Source organism: Gymnoscopelus microlampas (genome assembly GCF_963454915.1).
Source record: "Gymnoscopelus microlampas genome assembly, chromosome: 17".
NCBI classification, from domain to species: domain Eukaryota; kingdom Metazoa; phylum Chordata; class Actinopteri; order Myctophiformes; family Myctophidae; genus Gymnoscopelus; species Gymnoscopelus microlampas.
In genome coordinates this window covers 35,031,524-35,053,042 of record NC_139954.1, presented here as the reverse complement: position 1 = coordinate 35,053,042, position 21,519 = coordinate 35,031,524, and the positions used below count along the sequence as shown (strand labels likewise).

Here is a 21,519-nt window from a genome sequence, read left to right as displayed (position 1 = left end):
TTTCCTTATTTCAATTATATTTCGTATGCTGTGAAACAGCATAGGTTTTGCACAGAATGGTATAAATGTTTCAATGTGTTTGGTTTATAACTGTAGATAAAGACAAGTTCACGTTATGTTGGGTTGTTTCCTTTTGAACATGATTTTGAAATAAACTGAATTGAAATCATGTGTCCTTTTTTTTTAATCTATCACCAACGCAGTAAAACTAATTACTATGTAAATGTAATTACCCATCACCCAGGCAGTCTCTGATAATTTGTTGAATAACCTTGTTTAGGTTATTCAACAGCTTGGGGATTTTTTTGTGTGCAAAGTGCCCTCTACTGATAACAGTGAGAAATGAGACAATGTGGCTTTAAGCAGCAATGGATGCAATTTAATCAACTATAAGATAGTCAGATATTGTATAATATAGAGCAAAATAAATTGATTGTGATTCATTCAGGGAAACGCATACTAGAGCCCTTTCTCTGATTGCCATAAAACCTGCCCAATGTTAATTAAAACTCTCCTATAGGGCTGGGCAATTAACCGAAAATATATCAAAACCGATAATTGAACCAATAATTTTTTAATATAATATATTTTCTTATACATCAATGAATCGACATTCTAATATTCTTTTTAAATCAACTAACTAGTTTAGTCTGACCACTTAAGCCCTGTATTATACTAAGTTGTACAATGGTGGCGAGTAAAGAATAGTGAAAATAGCCGATCTACAAGATCACAGCTTGAATATTCTTATTTTTTTTTTAAATCATTCATTAATCAGAATCGAGGGAAGTTTGAAATAATCGTGATATTGAAGTCATATCGCCCAGTCCTATTCAGTCCATATTCATAACCTATAATCCAAGTTATTAATTCTACATGAATAGAAAACCTGCTTAATCACTGAAGCATTCAGTGATTAAGCATGTTTTTTTTTTACGAATTTGGCAACTATCATTTAACTGAAAACATGGCAACCCCAATCCCATGAATACTTTGAGGTTAGACTAGAGCAATTAAAGGTCACTCAAGATTTTCAAATACATTATTTAATTCGAACATAAAATGGTGGCCAAATACATTTGTATTTGTACGTTCACTACAGGGTTTGCACTACAACTCCAATTCAATCATGAACACAAACAAATAAAATAAAGGCATTTTGTTCCACTGCATAGTATTATATTATACAGTACCTGCAGCATCTTAGGGGTCAATTCTAAAATGGGAACTGCAACTATACCTAGCACACTAAAAATATATCCTTTACGCTTTCTCTCTTTATGTACAGTATGAATCTAACAATATTTGTATGAAAAACGCTGTCCCATTCTTGGCTTTGGAAGTAAACCCATTCCTAGAATGGTTTCCCATTAAGACCTGGAACGCATCTGTGTCACTTTAGATTTCTTTGGCTATTCAAAAATAGCAGATATACAAACTCATAGCGCGGCACCGAGTGCCGCGCTATGAGCTTGTAGATCTGCTATTTTTGAAAAATCGTGAAAAAATATTTTTTATATTTTTTTTTCAAAAAACTGTTAGGATTTAGAAAACATTTTAAGAATCGGACTCAGGCCTTAATGGGTTAAAGTGAATCCAACTCCAAACTCTGTTGGAAAGGCACTCTGTGACTGTAAATAAGGGTTGTGGGTTATTATTCTGCAGCCTCAAACCCTGCAAACATAAGAGGAAGACCTCCCCCCCTAGTGGTAATCATGATTATTACATGAATGTTTGCCACTGGATATTTCTCAACAATGAGGAAGTAGTGTCCAGTTTGGCTTTACATTAAAAAAAAGTAGTGCTACACAATTCAACATACATGATTCAAGCCTTCCTGGTCAGTGTCTTTGGTGCATTATTTGTGGACTTCGGAATGTCTAAAATTGCACCCACGTAAAACATTTCTTTTTGTCGCAATTTGCATGATCTACTACAGCAGTGGTTTTCAACCTTCTTTGCGTCAAGGACCCCCAAATTGATACACGTTAGCCCAGGGACCCCAATTTGGAAAGATATGCCAGGGACTCAACCATTTTGATTCCTTGGTGGTCCCAATCGACGCAGTAGTATCATCATCAGTGTTCATTTAACTCTGAGAGTGTACAAATGGAACCAAATGGACCCGTTAGGGTCCATTTAGTTCCATTTGTACACTCTCAGAGTCACAGACATACAAGGGTAAATTTGGTTCCTAATTATTAATTTGGCTGGGGACCCCCTGGAACCCCCTCAAGGACCACTGGTGGTCCCCGGACCACTGGTTGAAAACCACTGTACTACAGTATATGGTGCGATAGATTTATATATATAGTTCTTTTCATAAATTATTCAGAGTTGTCGTTGAAGATAAAACTTAAGATAAAAATAAGAAGAATATTCAAATAATGGTTGATTAGAACAAAATTGGGGAACTTTTTTTTCCCCCACCCCCAAAGACAAAAGGAGAGGCCTCTTCATTTGTGCCATGAATTTCAATTCACAGCCTCATCAGCAGAAAGTCGTGGCTTTGCTTGGTATAAGGAAGCTTGAAAAAGCAAAACATACACAGTCACAAGTCTGAAGAAGATTGAATGCTTCCTTCCGGCGGTTAGCACGCAAACATCTTCAAAAAGTCCAAACTTTCCAGCAGCAGTTCAGTTCTTCTATTATAAAAAAAATAAATAAAAAAACTCGATGCAGTCATGAATCTAAAAAAAAATAAAAGTATGTTAACGGCTTTATAGCCATGGTCCTAGTATGCACACGCATACAGTGTGTGTGTTCATTGGGTAAAGGAGGTCCATTTGGTTGATCAGTGAAAGAACCAGAGCTGGAATCTGTCCGATGGATTGCAGGCGGTCAGTGATGGGTGCTCGAATCGGGAAGTTAAACACATGTTCCATCCTGGCATGTAGAATAACTGGGTCTGTAATGGTCATAATGTCAAAAGTTGTACCGACATTCAAAAATCAAAAAGGAGCGGACGAAAAGAACGGCAGTACATTTACATAGTACTGTACTTAAGTATAATTTTGACGTATTTGTACTTTGCTTGAGTATTTCCAATTTCCACTCCACTACATCTCAGAGACAAATATTATACTTTTACTCCACTACAATTATTTGAACACTTTAGTTACTAGTTACTTTGTAGATTGATTATTATTACAAAACATACATTACCCACTTCAGCCCTATACATTTCGGCAATTTGAAAATAGCCGATCTACAAGCTCACAATGCGTCTGCATTGTGAGCTTGTAGCTATTTTCAAAATAATTTTATACATTTGAAAACTTGTGAAATGTCGACATTGTGCATAATGAGTACTTTCTACTTTTGGTACTTTAAGTACATTTTAATACCAATACTTTTGTACTTTTACTCAAGTGCATTTTGAATTCCGGACTTTAAATTGTAACAGAGTACTTCTACATTGCGGTATTGATGCTTTTACTTAAGTAAAACATGCGAGTACTTTTTTTCCCACCACTGGTAGTACTAGACAATACTCACCTCCTTCAACTCCCACTTTTGCGGGGCTCCGACAAACGTGTTCTTGCCCTTATACTGGCAGTCCTCCAGTTTCACGACCCCCTCCGCCCCGTGTAGGCACAGCTCCTTCTGAATGTTGTGTCTGATCTCATGATGTGTGGAGAACTCAAAATACTGAAAAACAACAATTAGAAAACCATCAACAGGGACGTGCACAGATAGACTCTAGGTGGTGCTAGAGCACCTGCCCTTTACCCTCTTGACCAGAAGTGCCCTTTTGAAAAAAAGAAAAAAAAACGTTTTTTTTTCTCCAGTTTACAGCAGGGGTCTTCAACAGGGGGTCCGGGACCCCTAGGGGGTCCTCAGAGTTACTACAGGGGGTCCGCCAAATCTTTATGTGATATGATTTTTCTTTTTACCATAACCACTCGAAACCTAGCATCCCTTTTCTGAGGAGAACTTTAGCCAAAAATAGCAGATCTACAAGCTCACAACGCCTCGCGCTGCGAGGCGTTGTGGGCTTGTAGATCGGCTATTTTTGGCAAAGAGGTATACTGTACTGCCCTGCCAAGGTAAAGAGCAGTAACTACGTTTTGGGACACGCCGACTTATTTTTGTATCCCAAAGGTCAAATTAGCCTTTGTGATTTTGGGGGATAAACAATTACCTCAAGAACAGATGCAAAATTAGTGTAATATCACTTATATGCCGATATCTCATTTGGCTGACCAGTTGAATCACTTTTAAACCCATTTTTCATTGTTGTTTTTTTCGTAGTTACTGCTCTTTACCTTGGCAGGGCAGTGTAGGTGTAGAGGGAAAAAAGAGCAGACCAAGCAAAACTAAAAAAAGTATAATTTACTTGAGCACCTGCCCCTCAAAATGTCTGTGCACGCCACTGACCATCAACCTACTCTGATTGAAACAACAGTATTACTTCTTTTTGTCACTGTCGGGTAGAAACCTTACTTTTCAGGATATGGGGGAAAAATGAACCAGTGTTCCAATGGACACAATGTAGTTTATTTAGTCACAAGGTCTTGTTAATACTTTTCATTGGCTGGATAAACCCACAGACAGACTTAAAGAGATATTGCACTTTCAAATAAAATAAAAATGTATATAAAAAATAAATGAAAAAAAGTAATGGAAAACAGCCCCCTCACGCATTAGAAGGACATTCTAATGCAGGAGGGGGCCGTGATTTTTCCATTACTTTTCCATTAATTTTTTATATGTATATTTTATGTTTATTTTATTTGAAAGTGAAATATCCCTTTAAAGGACAACTTTAGTTTTTTACAACCAAGGTTTATATTTTAGCTTATAATTAAAGTAAATAAAAGATGAGTGTTATTTTTTTTTCATTTACTGCTTTCTATAGTTTTGGCAATTTTTGCGATATTTTTTACAGTGGGCGGGGGCATTCTGTCCGGTGGCTAAATATGCCTTTTTTACACAATAAAAGAGGTCCTGTGGTCTTTGATGGCCAGATGTGAGTTATTGGGGGTTAGAAGAGCTACTGTACATAATAATAAAGAAAACACCAGGTTATTGTGTAAAAAAAATACATATTTAGCCACCGGACAGAATGCCCCCGCCCACTGTAAAAAAGATTGCGAAAATTGCTAAAACTATAGAAAATTTAACACGCATATTTTATTTACTTTAATTACAATCTAAAACATAAACCTTGGTTGTAAAAAACTAAAGTTGTCCTTTAACAACTTTCACTTTCAATGGATTTCAGAAATTTACGAAAAAACTCAAGCAATCGGATAAGATAAAATAATGAACCCCCATCCTACCTGATTTCCTCCTAGACCGTGACAGGGGTACATGATCAGTTGTTTCCCGCCCTCGTTGTTTTCCCCGGTGTCCAGACATGAGTCTTTACCGACGTTTTTCACCTGTGTGGGGCGGATGACAAAACACAGTCATTCAGTAACGCAAGCTGTTCAAACATCTACCACATCTTGCTGCTCGCATGCTTTTAGCTCTGTCCAGTCGGTGGAAGAAGTACTCAATACCACAAGGTAGAAATACTCTGTGTACAAGGTCCTGTATTCAAAAAGTTACTTGAGTAAAAGTACAAAAGTATTGGCATAAAAATATATTAATTGCTTTGGTACTTAAATATATTAAGTACCAAAAGTAAACATTTTCTCTGAGCTTGTAGATCTGCTATTTTTGAATAGATGAAACATAGGAATTAATTGGTTAATGTACTGTAACTATGTTTTGTAATAATAATCAAAATATTAACTCTACAGTTTTCAAATAATTGTAGTGGAGTAAAAAGTACAATACTTGCCTCTGAGATGTAGTGGAGTAAAAGTATAAAGTATTGAATAAAATGGACATACTGAAGTAAAGTAAAGTACAAGTACCTAAAAAAGAATTCTTAAGTACAGCACTTGGGTAAATATACTAGGTTACTTTCCACCACTGGCCGTGGCCAACTGGAACAGCTCATTCTGGAGGCCCTCCACGCTGTGGTTAAACCATTAAGACCTTAGGTTCCGATTCTACAAATGTCTTCCAAATCCCAACAGTTTTCTGAAAAACGTACGTTTCAATATCAGTGTTTCTCAAGCTTTTTCATGTCAAGGACCCCCAAAAATTATATGTATTTGGCCGCCGACCCCCCATCTCAAAATATGTTGTTCCAGGGACCCCCCAGAAGCAAAGATTTGAGTTACAAATGTTCGCTTTAAAACGATATATATTCCGAGATTTGCACACATTTTCACGATTTCTCAAAAATAGCAGATCTACAAGCTCGTAGCGCGGCACTCGGTGCCGCGCTACGAGCTTGTATATCTGCTATTTTTGAATAGCCCAAAGTGTAAAATAATGCTTTTTTAGCTCAAATGAAAAAGTGACACAGATGCGTTCCAGGTCTGAATGGGCTAAACCCACAGTGGCCAGACAGTTGTGAGGTTGTGAAAGAAAAGGACGGAGGAGGCAGTGGTGCGGTATATGTGGTTCTTACCGAGCCAAAGTGGAGTGGGTTGAGATCAGGAATGAAGGCCTCTGGATAGACGTTGTTTAAATACCAGGAGAAGCTCTTGCACTGCAGTCGTTCGCGCAGCTCGATGCGTTTGGAGACGTCTCCAAAGGTTCTCTGTGTGGGAAAACAATTCCAGGCACAGCCATTACAGCAAGGGGAACTTCAATCATTTTCTACTAAACACTGGCCAGGCTCTGTATAAAGCCCGATTTATACTTGGTTGCGCGCCGGTGTCTCGCACCGAAAGTAGCAGTTCTACGAGCTCACAGCGTGTCACAGCCAAGCTTGTAGATCGGCTATTTTCCGTGTGAGACATGAAGTGCAACCAAGTATAAATCAGGCTACCAGAGTACACTCAGACTCAAAGGCAGTGGGGTGGACAGTAACGGAGTAAATGTACTTGAGTACTGTACTTAAGTACAGATTCTGAGGATCTGTACTTTACTTGAGTATTAGATTTTTTTAATACTTATTACTCTTACCTGAGTACATTTCCAAGACAAATATTTTACTTTTACTCAAGTACATTTCTAGGATGGCTAGAAATGGTACTTTTAAGCCCACTCCACACCAATGTTTCGCCATGCAACTACTTGCAACTCCTTGCAACATGCAACTACTTTATCTCCAATGTCAGTTGCAAGGAGTTGCATTGTTTGGTTGACCTTAAAATGGTTTTGTTGCAAGGAGTTGCGACTAGTTGCATTGGTGCGGTTTGTCCTTTAGGTTGGCTGTTTTTTGTCTTCTTCCCTAAAATGCAATTAGCCACACTTCTGCTCTCACACTAGCCGTGTTTCTGGCTTCCCCCTCCGCTCTCCTCTTTGTTACATCTTGTATAGGTGTATAGGCGTAAAATTATTTAGTTCTGGTTCCTCAGTATTTTCTATGTTTTTATAGGTTTTTTAAGCTTTGTATAACGTAGTGGTTCTACAAGCAAGCACATCAGTGCATGCAGTGCAGGTGGTTACAGAGAGTTACAGTACTCTCTAACAAGAGTTACAAGGTCCTATAAATTGTGAAAACATTACAGCAATTCATTGACATAAAAATTAAGAAATGTACTTCTACTTTTACTTGCACTTTAAGTATTTATCAAAGCATGTACTTTTGAATACTTAAGTATATTTAAAAGCAATTACTTTTTTTAACATTTTGACTGAGCTACTTTTACTTGTAGTGGAGTAAATTTGACCAGGAGTATCTGTACTCTTACTCATGTACGGGGGTCGAGTACTTCGTCCACCTCTGCTCAAAGGACCACTTCCTGTACCACTTTCTACACACGCTGTTCAGAGGTGGTTGATGACGATGGCTTGACCACATTAACAACAGTTGAAATGGCACTATTCTACTAAACCCTCATCTGATTGAATCAAATTGCACACACACACGAAAGCATTGTCAACTCATATGGTATAAGGGCAAGCACGAATAAATAGCATACAGTACGAAATCAAGAATACTCTGAAGTTGCAGTTTCTTACTTTCCTCATTTAACTTGGGCTACCCTCGACTAAACACGGTAGGTACAGGAATATGTCTAGTTAGTAAACCCGCAGTATGCTCTCATTTGAACATTTATGTCGGAGATATCAGATCCCTAATAAACATTTTTTTAAATATCTACAGTTAAAAAGCTTTATGTCATCAAAATGTGAACAAATCATGTATATACCACCCCTATCAACATTGGAGAAAACATTAAATTCAGAGGGGAAAAGACACATCTCTATATATTACAATCTACTAGTTGAATACAGTACTACTGAGTCGACAATAGATAAATGAAATGCTTGGAAATTCGATATTCAAGAAGACATTGATGACAATGAGTGGAAACAGGCATGTTTAAAAGCACAAAAGCAGACAATAAATACAAGATTTAAATTACTCCAATATAAATGGTTAATGAGAACGTATATAACTCCTGTCAAACTCCATCATATGTCCGCTAATATTCCAGATGTCTGTACTAAATGTTTAACTGAGAAAGGAACGTTATTTCATTGTATGTGGGAGTGTCCCAAGATGCAGATATTTTGGAAAGAAATCATAAAATGTCTGTCAAATGTATTTAAATGTATAGTTCCTGCAAGTCCGAAACTTTGCATATTGGGAATCTACCCTAAGAACTTTGTACAAAGTCCAAATCAGACCAAAATATTAGATTTTGGACTCCTCCAAGCCAGGCGAGCTGTAGCGTTATATTGGAAAAATATGGAGACACCAACACTAAGGATATGGCATAAGGAACTCATGAGTTGTATTGGACTGGAAAAATTAACATACATAACTAGGGGAAAGCAAAATGAATTTGACCAACTGTGGGAAACATATATGAACGTTATGGATATTATTGAGAGAAGGAAACTGAAAATTATGTTGTATTAATCTATCTACTTTATTTAAGAAAGTGTAAACAATGTGATCATTTTTTTCTTTTTTCTTTTTTTGAATAGCAAGTGCAAGGGGGTGTATGTGTATGAATGTGTGTGAAAGTAGATGTCATGTATGTCACAAAAAAATCAATTAAAAATATTTGGAAAAAAAGTAAACCCGCAGTTGATTTAATCATCTGTAAAATTGTGTTTGCCACATACAGTACAGCGCACACCAGCCTTTACAGGTATATGAGGTTAAGAACTGAACGTTCTAATGTTGATTTCACAACGGCTATTGGCCGATTGTCTTGAGGTAAAGGGTTATATTCAGGGTTGCCAGATCTGCTTATTGTAATTTCCCCGCAAGATTTTATTTGAAAATAGCCAATCTACAAGCTCACAACTTGAAGATCTGCTATTTTCAAATAGCTGATGTATATGTTAAAAGTGCTCATATGGCCCATAGCTGCTTCTTTTGGGCTGGTTTTCCTAGACCTGGTTGCTTGTTTCTCTCACAGAATCTGGCAACACTGGTTATATTTAGAGTTTACAAAAAGATGTGCTCATCGTTTTTCAAGAAAGAAAAAAATGTCTTCTTCAACAAACAAAGTCTAGCTTAACTAAGACCAAACTGAATGACTATTCGCTGAGGGGACGGCTCATATGATTACTCCGGTTTTCAAACTGCAGTTTCTGTGGTCCAATGCCCCTAAATGACAACTTTTTTCAACACAAATCACCAGTATTCAATCAGTGTTCCTTTCATAGTCCTATGTGTAGAACATTTGAAAGGACTTGGGGCACCACCAGCTCTGGAATAATGAGAGTACTTTACTATAATGACGTGGATAAACACCACACACACACACACACACACTGAAAACTATTATGGCAGATTCCTCGAGGCTGTTAAAGACAGTGTGTCTGTTTGAAGGCAGCGGGGAGAGGCCCGCTGGCCAAGCACACTCTCTGAGGTATAGCCCCAGGAGACCTGTTTATGGCACAACGATGAGGGCCTGTATTGGGAAACGCTGCAAAGTCTGTGTCATTTACCCGAGTAGACTTCCCCTGGGGGCCTCCGCTCTCTGTCTCCTAACAGGCTTTGAACCTCTAACAGCCTCAGGCGGAGGGTTTCTAAGTCAATAATCTATCTCTCTCTCTGTCAAAGAATACTTCTCATATCCAGGGATTTCATGCACTGAGAATCACAAACAGCAAAACACTGCGGTTCTCTACTACAACACGCATGTGTTAATTCCAGGTTTCTCCATATACAGAATGCCTGCTTACATACATGTGACACATGTTCAGACTTAGTCCTCCTGACTGTACAAAACCAACAGCTCAAGCATTGGTGTTGCCCCAACTTGCCCCGTGAGGCGATAACAAGAGAAAGAAAAGAAAAGAAAATCATATTGCCACGAGTGACGGTATTGAATTAAAACATTCCAGAGGAAACCCCTGCCGCTTAACCCTTTAAGACCGGGAACGCATCTGTGTGCCATTTTAAGATTTCTTTGGCTATTCAAAAATAGCAGATCTGCCATTTTGGAAAATTCGTGAAAATGTGTGAAAATCTTTGAATACATATACAGTACACATTTGTAACTATATTTGCTTCTGGGGGTCCCTGAAACAAAATATTTTGAGATGGGGGGGGGACAAATACATATCATTTTGGGGGTCCTTGACATGAAAAAAGTTTGAGAACCACTGATATTAAAGCAACATACGTTTTTTCAAAAAGAAAACTGTTAGGATTTAGAAGATTTGTAGAATCCCCCAGAAGCAAAGATTTGAGTTACAAATGTTCACTTTAAAAAAATATATATTCAAAAGATTTGCACAAACTTTCAACATTTCTTTTCAAAAATAGCACATCTATAAGCTTGTAGATCTGCTATTTTTGAATGGCCAAAGAAATCTAAAAAATGACACCGATTCTTTCCCGGTCTAAATGGGTTAAGACAGGAATCAATTATTTGTGTAGAGAGCATAGTGATGACTAACACACTGAATGAATGTCTGAAGCACACTAGCGTCTGGAGCAGAACAGTAACAGTACGTACATCTTTAGCCATCTGTGTGGCTTGCTGGTTGCGTCTGTAGAAGATCTCCTTGAAGTCGTCCATCCAGACCTCGGCCAGGCGCACCAGGTTGCGTGCGATGACCTGCGTGCCCTTGGGGAAGGTGTGAGGACTCTTGTTCCTGAACACGTGGCCCACGATGGAGCAGGGTATGATCTCCAGCTGACCTCCGCACTGCCACACCTGTAGCCAAAGGCAATGAAACACTATCTGTAATCACAGGCACACACACCTGGGAACGCATCTGTGTCACTTTTTCATTTGAGCTAAAAACAAAAGCATTATTTTACACTTTGGCTATTCAAAAATAGTGAAAATGGGTGCAAATCTTTTAATATATAGTGTTTAAAGCGAACATTTGTAACTCTATTCTTTACTTCTGGGTGTCCCTGGAACAAACACCTTTTTGGATATTGCAAAGACAGAAAATCCAATGAGGGGAAAAAAATGAAACTGTGATTTCTTACTCTGAATGACATTTCAATGTTTTCTCCACCCCAGATTTCCATTTCTTCGTCATAGCTTCCGACATGATAGAAATATTCTTTTGAAATTGAGAAGAGGCCACCGGCAAATGTTGGTGTCCTGTAGAAAAAGAAAGAAAAAGAAATAGTAGAATTTACATTCAACAGGGATATTTGGATCACATTGTAGAGCAAAGTTTACAATGGTCTTCAAACATATGGAAAGTAACTAAGTACATGTACTCAAGTACGGTACTTAAGTACAATTTTGAGGTATTTGTACTTTACTTGAGTGTTTCCAATTTCCAATACTTTTACTTCTACTCCACTACATCTCAGAGGCAAATATTGTACTTTTACTCCACTACAAGTATTTGAAAACTTTAGTTACTAGTTACTTTGCAGATATAAATCATTACATTATAAAACATACATGAACCACTTTAGTCTTATTTCATACCTAGGCTATTTGAAAATAGCCGATCTACAAGCTCACAACGCGTCGCGACGCGTTGTGAGCTTGTAGATCGGCTATTCTATTTGTAGATCAGCACACGCTGTACTGATTTGTGTTTTCTCACTTTATGGGATACGTTTCGTCTTCTCTTCTTCGTTTCTCTTGGTCGGGCAGACTCTCCCAGCCAAAGGACAGGCTCCAGTCAAAGTTGCCCCGGTTGTGGTTCTGGCCATAGGGCGACGGCTTCATGAACTCAAAGGTGTTGAGGTCGATGGTGGTGATGTCGGGACTCACTACGACCGTGCGGTTCTCTGCTATCCGGGCGAGAAGCGGCTCCAACCAGCCATTAAAGCATTCGCCTGCCAAAGCAGTACATATGTATCACAACACGAGCCTTGATAATAATATCCACTTATCATTTTAGAACACGGGGTACGATAATAATAACCCATTATTAAGACCGGGAACGCATCTGCGTGTCATTTTTAAGATGTCTTTGGGCTATTCAAAAATAGCAGATATACAAGCTCATAGCGCGGCACCGAGTGCCGCGCTGTGAGCTTGTAGATCTGCTATTTTTTTTTAAATCGTGAAAATTTGTGCCGAAATATTGGATTATATATATTTTTTAAAGCGAACATTTGTAAAATATTTAGTTCCAGGAACCCCCAGAAGCAAAGAAAACAATTAAAATATTTGCACAACTTTTCATGATTTTTCAAAAATAGCAGATCTACAAGCTCATAGCGCATGAGCTCGTTGTATATCTGCTATTTTTGAATAGCCCAACGAAATCTAAAAATGACACAGAGATGCGTTCCCGGTCTTAAAGAGACTTACGCCCGAGTTATACTTAGCTGCGGTGTATTGGACGCTGAAAATGGCCGATCTACAAGCTCACAACGCGTCACACTGCGACAGGGTTAGTGAGCCTGTAGATCTGCCATTTCAGCCAAGATCTGCCAAGTATAAATCAGGCCTAAATACCTGTTGACATCCTTAAATTAAAATACACTGCAAGACATTTTAACTGAGCCTGGCCATGCCAGGTGCATTGCAACACAAGGCATACATTGTGGTGGTTGTAGGGATTAGTGAGTGAGTGGGTGCATGTGGATGGGTGTGTCCGAGGAGGGCTGTGTCTCTGTGTATTCAGGATTATGTGAATAACCAGGTGGTTTGACATCACCGGTGTGTCGACTAACAGTGGGCATCCAGAAAGGTGAGCGTGTCACCGGTGGCCGCGGAAGCGCCCAGCAGGCGAGCGGTGATGAGTCCCTTCCTCTCTCGCTGGCGGACCACCCGAACGATGTCCAGACGCTTCAGATAGTCGTCCAGTTCGTCCTTCAGCACATCTGGAAGCATAGGAAATCCAGGGTTAATAAACACAGGGTTAAGACCTGGAACGCATCTGTGTCACTTTTTCATTTGAGCTAAAAAGCATTACTTTACACTTTGGGCTATTCAAAAATAGCAGATATACATGCTTGTAGCGCTACGAGCTTGTAGATCTGCTATTTTTGAAAAATCGTGGAAATGGGTGCAAATCTTTTAATATATATTGTTTAAAGCGAACATTTTTGACTCTATTCTTTGCTTCTGGGGGTCCCTGGAACGACATATTTTGAGATAGGGGTCGGCGGACAAATACATATAATTTTTGGGGGTCCTTGACATGAAAATGTTTGAGCACCACTGATATAGAAACATAGGCCTACGTTTTTTCAGAATACTGTTTGGGATTTAGAAGACATTTGTACAGGTCTTAATGGGTTAATTATGGACACTCAGTCACCAATGGCCACAATGTGGTACAAGCGGTATGCTGATTAAGCCTATAACCATTTGACTGAATTACAGCAACAGGAGACAATAACAAATAAATAAAAAAGGAGAACATTTTGATCAAAACCACGGACTGATTTTTTCGTCATGACTACAGCATCGTGTCAATGTGATTCATTCATAGCCCTCAGCGTGGACGCTATAACAATTGCACAGAGCTACCAGAGAGAACGGAGCCGTCTGGCTTGTATCCTCAGCATTGGGCAGGCTGCCAAGTCCCATCTGACCGGGCTCCTGGACAACTACACAGCCAGGGGAGTCGGTTTGCTCCACAGAGAGCTCTAATAGCACCCTGCTATACCACAAACACACACAGTGGAGTGTCAGACCGACCGACTTCATTCCCCTGAAACCTCTCTTCTCTCCTCTCCTCCCCCCCCGCCCCCCACTCGTGACCTGTGACCCATTTCCAGGAGCCAACTTCCAATTCTGACTCATTTCTTTAGCATGACCGCGGCTAGCTCCTCTCAGGAAAGTATTCACTAGGCAGCCCCTCTCTTGTTTCCTGCTGTAACCCCTCTTCACGAGCCACACAGAGCTGGAGCTCCGTTCGGCACACATTTCATGGCACTCCAAAAAAACAGGGGCCAGCCTGGCCGCCCCAAACCGGCTGTCTGAAATTAAATCCAGCGGAGAGAGAGAGAGAGAGAGAGGAGCAGGGTGGTCCTCCTCCTGGGTTTGGGCCCTGCAGCAGCAAAGAGCATTACCGTCCACGCTGGCGTCGTCCACCAGGATGATCTCCTTGAGGAGCACGGCAGGGGAGGTGTGCAGGACGCTGTAGACCGTCCGTAGGAGGGTGCTCCACGCCTCGTTGTGAAACACAATTATCACACTGGTGGTTGGCAGAGGGGGGCATCGCTTGAACGTTTGCTCAATACATCTGCGGAGGGAGAAGAAGGAAGGGGGGACACAAGAGAGTGAGCACAGAGATCCAGTGTCCTTTATAGTTTCCTCCCCGAGCAGCACAATAGGCCTGCGGAGTTATTACATCAGAGGTCCCCTCTCCCGTGTGGGGTGTCCATTTCGGGCTGTGACACGGCATGTGTGGCAAGCCTTTGAAATGCCCAGCCATATTAAGGGTGGGAGAGACTTTGTAAATTACCCTATTAAAATAGTCGGAACACGGACAGACTGGGTTAATTAGCCAAACATAACTGTACTTCTTCTTGAACTGGCCACATCAACTGGGCAGACACACTGAAACAATGTTTCAGTGAGAGAGAGAGAAAAAAAGCTCCCTGTGGTTTTTTGAGTGAAATTTTCCCCCCAGTAACCAATAGCAAAATATTATAGACTTGTTTTGGTTAGACAGGCATTTCTGTTGGAAACAATCTATATCATATCTCCTTTTCCTTCTGTGGTTTTTCCATACGTAGCTGTGGTTGCATTTTTGAGCCAGTAAGACAGTTTTTTAAGCTCAAATAAAAAAAAGGAAACCGATTCACCCTATGGACTCGTTGAAGCTATATTTAACTCCACTAGATGGAGCAAATCTGTGACTCCTGTGCACCTCTAAATCAAAGAATATTTTCAAAAGAATCACATGGTAATTGAAAGGTGACAACATTTGGCAAACCACGTACACAGGATTGGCATGAGTCTCCTGTTCTATCTTATTCACGTTGAATAAGTGGCACTCTCAAGTTACGTCTAGGAAGGTATGGCACAACTGTTTGGCTATTGTGAAGGCACCCAGCAAAACCCTGAATGTTATTAACACACTCAGGTATTTTGTGGCGCAAAGTTATTGTTATTGTTTTAAATCGGTGGTTCTCAACCAGGGGACCACCAGTGGTCCTTGAGGGAGTTCCAGGGGGTCCCCAGCTAAATGGTGGATAGGAACCAAATGGACCCTTATGGGTCTGTAACTCTGAGAGTGTACAAATGGAACCAAATGGACCCGTTAGGGTCCATTTGGTTCCATTTGTACACTCTCAGAGTTAAATTAACATTGATTTTATGATATAAATTGGGGTCCCAGAGATAGAAATGCCATTAAATGGCGGTCTGTAGCCCTAATGCATGTTAAACTGGGGGGTCCTTGAAATTAAAATGGTTGAGAATCACTGCTAGAGCCGTAAAAATCTTTCTCTTATCGGGGGTCCCTGGCATATCTTTTCAAATGGGGGTCCGTGGGCTAATATGTGTCAATTTGGGGGTCCTTGACGCGAAAAAGGTTGAGAAAACCACTGTCTTAAATCAAGATGACATACTCTGGCGGTCTGGTGTCGGGACCCAGGTCTCTGCTCAGGGAGATGCGGTCGCTGGCGTACAGGTTGAAGCAGTGCTTCTCCTCTCCCCTCTCCTTCTCCTTCTGCTCGGCGGGACTCAGGGAGTCCGCGTGGAAGGGCTTCCCGGCGGCCCCGGGGTCGCGGGGGCTCTGAGGCGGACGCTGCAGGGCCGGCCTGAGCTCGGCGGCGCTGTAGTGGCCCGGCACGCAGGACAGGCCGCCGTCCGCCGTGTCGTCCTGCTGGCGAACGGGGGCTCTGATCTGCATCTTGGGCATGGCGTCCCTCAGGTTGTTGACCGCTCCCATCACCAGGCCCACCACGGCGTCCCGCTTGACGGCCATCTCCTTCAGCCACGGCTCCTCCTGCGGGCTCTGGCTCCCCACCTCGCGTTGTATGAAGAACAGGAAAGTGACAAAGACGACGGCCACCACCGCCAGCTTGAGCGGGTGCAAACGCCTTCGGAAGACCCTGCGGAGAGTAGTCATTCTTCTCGCGAGGAGTGGAGGTTGTTTCATCGAGACTTTGATTTCACCTGCAATAAAATGGACATGGAAATGATCAGGTCTTATGATCAGAAAAATAGGTTATGAGACAAAACACAAAGCAAATACTAACTAAAAAAGCAAATGCAGCGAGAGAGACAGAGATGCCACTGAGAATACTGTGTCACACACAACACTAAAAACCTTACAACAGAGTGTACTTTACACCATTGGTTCTCAAAGTGGGGTCCGGGGACCCCCAGGGGTACTTGAGGGGATACCAGGGGGTCCCCAGCTAAATGATTTATAGGAACCAAATGGACCCTTATGGGTCTGTAACTCTGAGAGTGTAACGGGTCCATTTGGTTCCATTTGTACACTCTCAGAGTTAAATTAACATTGGTTTTACAATGTGAATTGGGGTCCCAGAGGTATAAATGCCATTAAATGGGGGGTCCGTAGCCTAATGCATGTCAAACCGGGGGTCCTTGAAATTAAAATGGTTGAGAATCACTGCTAGAGCCGTAAAACATCTTCTCTTAAGTTATGGGGGTCCCTGGAATATCTTTTGAAATGGGGGTCCGTGGGCTAATAAGTGTCAATTTGGGGGCCCTTGACATGAAAAAGTTTGAGAACCACTTCTTTACACGTTCAAGATAAAGATTGTCATGAAAACACTGAATTGATTTGTACATTCATCATGAATCACTTTTTTGTTTCATGGTGGTTTCACAGTTCTATCCATTCAACAAACTTCCATTCTATTCTAAAGAGTGACAAAAGGAGGAGGACCACATACCATTTAGACTTCATAATGACGCAGGAAACGTAGGGGTTGTTTAAAAGTCCAAAGAATAACATCCTGGGCCGCTTTTATTTTTGGCAACTTATTAAAAGTGACTCTTTCTTTATCTTGAATTCCAGGGCGTCCCGTGTCGCGTTGCTGCTCAATCTGTGCAGACAGACTTCCGTCTCTGTGGATCCAGGTGGAGGTCAGTGTTGCCATATTTTGTGAGAGAAACAAGCAAACCAGGTCTAAGAAAACAAGCCCAAAAGAAGCGACTAATAGGCTAGGCCACATGAGCACTTTAACCACTTAAAAGTCCATATCCACAAGTTTCCTAGGGTGTTGTGGGCATCACTTCCTGTCGATTTGATCGAATCAAATCCAATCAAATTGACAGGAAGTGATGCCCACAACGCCCTAGGAAACTTGTGTATTTTCTGTTTTGTGTCATTGTGGGGAAAGCTTTCACTTTCGCTTAAGCTTAAGCTTTCGCTTTTATTATCGTGGGGAAAGCTTTCACTTTCGCTTAAGCTTAAGCTTTCGCTTTTATTATCGTGGGGAAAACTTTGGGTGAAAATAGCAGATCGACAAAGCTTGTCAATCTGCTATTTTCACCGAAAGCTTTCCCCACAATACCAATGCTGGGGTTTAAGTGGTTAAACCTATGCATTGGCTATTTGAAAACACCCGATCTACAAGATCACAAGCTTGTCGATCTGCTATTTTCAAAAAACTCCTGTGGAATGTGGAATATTTGGAATTCTTTTAGAAACATTCTATCAACACAAATGCTCCCCTGTGGCTCCCTCCATGAAAATATTTGAGAACCACTGGTTTAAATAATAATTACAAAATGTGGAAGCAAGCCTAAATAAGCAAGCACTTTGGAAACAAGCAACAAAAAAAACACAACCCACAATATTTACAAACAACCTTTACAGAAAAAGAAGCCCCAAGTCACTTATAAAAAGCCGACATGGCAACACCGGTGGAGGTGCGCTCCTCTCTCTCTCAGGTACCTCAGAGGGAGGGGCGAGGAGACCCTCTGGCGCGCGTGCGTACAAAGGGTCTCTGGATTGTCAAGATAAGGCATTATAGATGCGTTATTTACGCATTATTATGGAACAGTGGTCCTCTGAAACTTTTTAAATGTTATTTCGTGGACCCCCATAACTCTAAGAGAGCCGTGCACATGTAACCAACTGGATCCATACTCTCAGTCTCAGAGTTACTAGCCTCGGAAACCCATGGCTTTTTTTTTGTTACAATCAGAGTTACAGACCCGCAACTGATCTCGAAGTTGCGATAGTCTTGATCAAGTTAGCCTTGGATCAAGACTATCATATATTATGTATTTTATAGTCTGACTTTTACTTTCGTATCTACGATAGTCTTGGTCTGCTTCCCCCAGTGCGTCCTGCACTTTCACCGGTAAAGCCCGTACTTCTCCGTTCATGTACACAAAAACACATATAAGGTGCTTACACGGTTGCCCCAAATGTTAACTCACGCTTCGGAGTCTTTTTGCAATGTATTAGTCCGACTTTTTCAATGAAGAAGTGTTTTAATCCCGTCGGTGGCCGAACGCCATTTGTTCCCCCTCGTTTACTTCCTGTTTACATCGAGTGTGATTCCGGCTCTCACCGGATGCGCCCTGTCACTACCACCATTAAGGAACACAGCGAACTTCCGACAGAATCCGACACAGACGGGATTAAAACACTTCTTTATTGAAAATTCCAGACTAATACATTGTAAAAAAGACTCCGAATCGCGAGTTAACATTTGTGGAAACCGGGTAAGCAACTTATATATATTGTTATATACATGTACGGATAAGTACGGGCTTTACTGGTGAAAGTGCAGGACGCAGTGGGGGGTTGCTAGCCAAGACTATCATACGAAAGTAAAAGTCAGACTCGATCAAATACATCTATGATAGTCTTGATCCAAGGCTAGAGTCAGTAGTAGCCTATTATGAACACATAAGACAATATCCACAAAGCCAGTCTTGGTAGTTAAATGACTATTTCCTTTGTGTTCATTGTCCCAAAGGTAGGTATAAGCTACTGCTGTGCAGAATATTGTTAAAGACGGGAGACCACGGAAAGCCCATATAAAGTCCATTTCCAAGTTTGATAATTGAACTAAAATGATGTGGAGTCGTGTTGTCTGAGGCAGCCTTGATATTAGAAACGGTGTTCTCCTCTCTGCGGGATACGTCTGATCCAATAAGAGTGTCGATTCTTTTAAATAATAGGATTTGTGCACCCAGCCATTCACTGGGACATGTTGCTGGGTTACAAATAGCAGAGGAACGCACCCTATAGCCCAGTGGTTCCCAAACTTTTTAGCTCAAGACCCAATAGAGAAATTAGATGTTCGCTCGATACCCAAATTAGTGAAAATAGCAAATAGAAGCTCACAATGCAGCACGAATATTTGTTCTCTAATTTATGGAATTTTGTAATTTGTATTTATTTATTCATGGCATTTAAAAAAAAAATCACATATTTTGATTCGATTTTTTTTTTTAATGTTTTGACATTTACTCGTGACCCATAAAAATGTGTCCGCGACCCACTGTTTGGGAAACAGTGCCATAGCCTAGAAGCCTACCTCACACAGACACACGCGCGCGCGCACACACACACACACACACACACACACACACACACACACACACACACGCACGCAATCAGGCTCTCAGACTCAGGCGAAAAGACTATAATCTCGAAACAAACAAGACAAATAATTGTATGTCGCCTATAGCTCGTCTGACGGCGACGTGTGTAAAAGTCAAAGCAAACATGTAAAATAATGTGGATAAAAGTTAACGGTCTAACAAAAAAAAAGTTTAATTCAATCAAGTCGAGCGTCATTTCAGAGGAATGACAAATGCCATAATAAAGAATTATGCCAAAATGCCCATATTGCGCTATTGCAAAAACAATATATGATGTTTTTGCATAGTAGGCTATTGTATATCTGTCTGTCATTAGATGTTTCGATGAATTGAATACACAGGACCCCAATGGAAACAAGCCATATAGCGCTTTCTTGGGTATAATCCTAAGAGTCTTGTATTGAACTGTACTTTCCTGTGCTTTATTTTGCCAAACTGCTAATAAAGTATTCAATCAATCAATCAATGAAGTCATCGCGATTGTTCATTAATTAGCCTATTGTTGAAGTAAGAAAAGCTGACACTCACATTGGACCAGTGGAGTTTGTGATCCCATCCTCAGGTCGGCCAAGTTACCGGGTCCACGGTGCCAAATGGTAGCCTATTCATGAGGACTGATCGGTGCTTGAGGGGCTGAAGAAAAGACGTGGAGTCTGAAGGCTGCTCGGGTGCCCAGTTTGAAGTCTCTCTCGCTAATGAAGGGTTTACACAATGACTCCATGTGCAGCGACTCACTGTGCGCTCTCCACAAGTCATTCTCCATGTCAGGCAGTGGTGGAAAAAGTAATCACTTTTTTTTTTACTCAAGTAAAAGTATCAATAGGCTACTGCAGTGTGTAGGTAAATACTCTCTTACAAGTAAAAATCCGGAATTCAAAATGTAAAAGTAGTGTTAAAGTACAAAAGTATTGGCATCAAAACGTACTCAAAGTACCAAAAGTAAAAGTACTCATTGTGAAGAATGTCCCATTACACCGAAATATATACGACTGAAGTGGTTAATGTATGTTTTGTGATAATAATTTAAATCTGCAAAGTATAGTAACTAAAGCTGTAAAATAATCGTAGTGGAGTAAAAAAGTACAATATTTGTCTATAGTGGAGTAGAAGTAAAAGTATTGAAAATTGGAAATACTGAATAAAATAAAAAAAATACCTAAAAAATGTACTTAAGTACAGTACTTGAGTAAATGTACTTAATTACTTTACACCAGATGATGTCAGGAAAATCATCCTTTTTTCCTCTTTTCCCGGCGCAAAGGAGCAATGTCCAATAAACTACCGTTTTCAAACGGCAATTGAGCATTAAAGGAGTAGTTCACCCAAAAATGTTTATTATTTTCTATCAATTACACACCCCATGAAGCCTTGAATTCATGGAGATTTGTATGTTCTTGTCGCATTTCTGAGCCAATAATTTGATGACCGGGTCATTGGTCAGTAAAGAGACTCATCAGTATGAGACTCTTGAGTCACTCTGCCAGTCATCAAATTATTGGCTCAGGAATGCGACAAAAACAAAAACAATCTCCATTCTCCATGAATTCAAGGCTTCATGGGGTTGAAAATATAGAAAATAACTTAAGTCATTTTGTTGGGGGTGAACTAC

General features: G+C 40.6%; 1 protein-coding gene across 2 annotated transcripts; it reads right to left on the bottom strand.

Annotated features, from left to right (window-relative positions):
* Positions 1-1,034: 1,034 nt before the first annotated feature.
* Positions 1,035-20,531, bottom strand: galnt3 (UDP-N-acetyl-alpha-D-galactosamine:polypeptide N-acetylgalactosaminyltransferase 3 (GalNAc-T3)). Of its 2 annotated transcripts, XR_014602789.1 has the most exons (13): positions 20,439-20,531; positions 17,237-17,411; positions 15,938-16,487; positions 14,432-14,604; positions 13,085-13,234; positions 12,004-12,238; positions 11,426-11,543; positions 10,941-11,141; positions 6,473-6,604; positions 5,286-5,387; positions 3,499-3,651; positions 2,276-2,908; positions 1,035-1,930 (listed from the first exon to the last, which is right to left on the bottom strand). XR_014602789.1 is itself a non-coding variant. In XM_084085228.1 (12 exons), exons 3-12 carry the CDS (start codon positions 16,468-16,470, stop codon positions 2,795-2,797), a joined length of 1,911 nt encoding a protein of 636 aa, XP_083941354.1. In that variant the 5' UTR covers positions 16,471-16,487; positions 17,237-17,411; positions 20,439-20,531; the 3' UTR covers positions 2,173-2,794. The 2 variants fall into 2 exon arrangements, 1 of the variants encoding a protein (XP_083941354.1); XM_084085228.1 differs by lacking the exon at positions 1,035-1,930 and having other exon boundaries at positions 2,173-2,908.
* Between the last annotated feature and the right edge of the window lie 988 nt (positions 20,532-21,519).

Bases quoted from the DNA above. Each gene is read 5' to 3' on its own strand.
- galnt3 (XM_084085228.1), bottom strand. From the start codon at position 16,470: ATGAAACAACCTCCACTCCTCGCGAGAAGAATGACTACTCTCCGCAGG. The intron at 14,605-15,937 runs GTATGTCATCTT...CTCCCTCCGCAG, and splicing joins CCCGACACCAGACCGCCAGA to ATGTATTGAGCAAACGTTCA. The intron at 3,652-5,285 runs GTAGGATGGGGG...GTTGTTTTTCAG, and splicing joins ACGGTCTAGGAGGAAATCAG to TATTTTGAGTTCTCCACACA.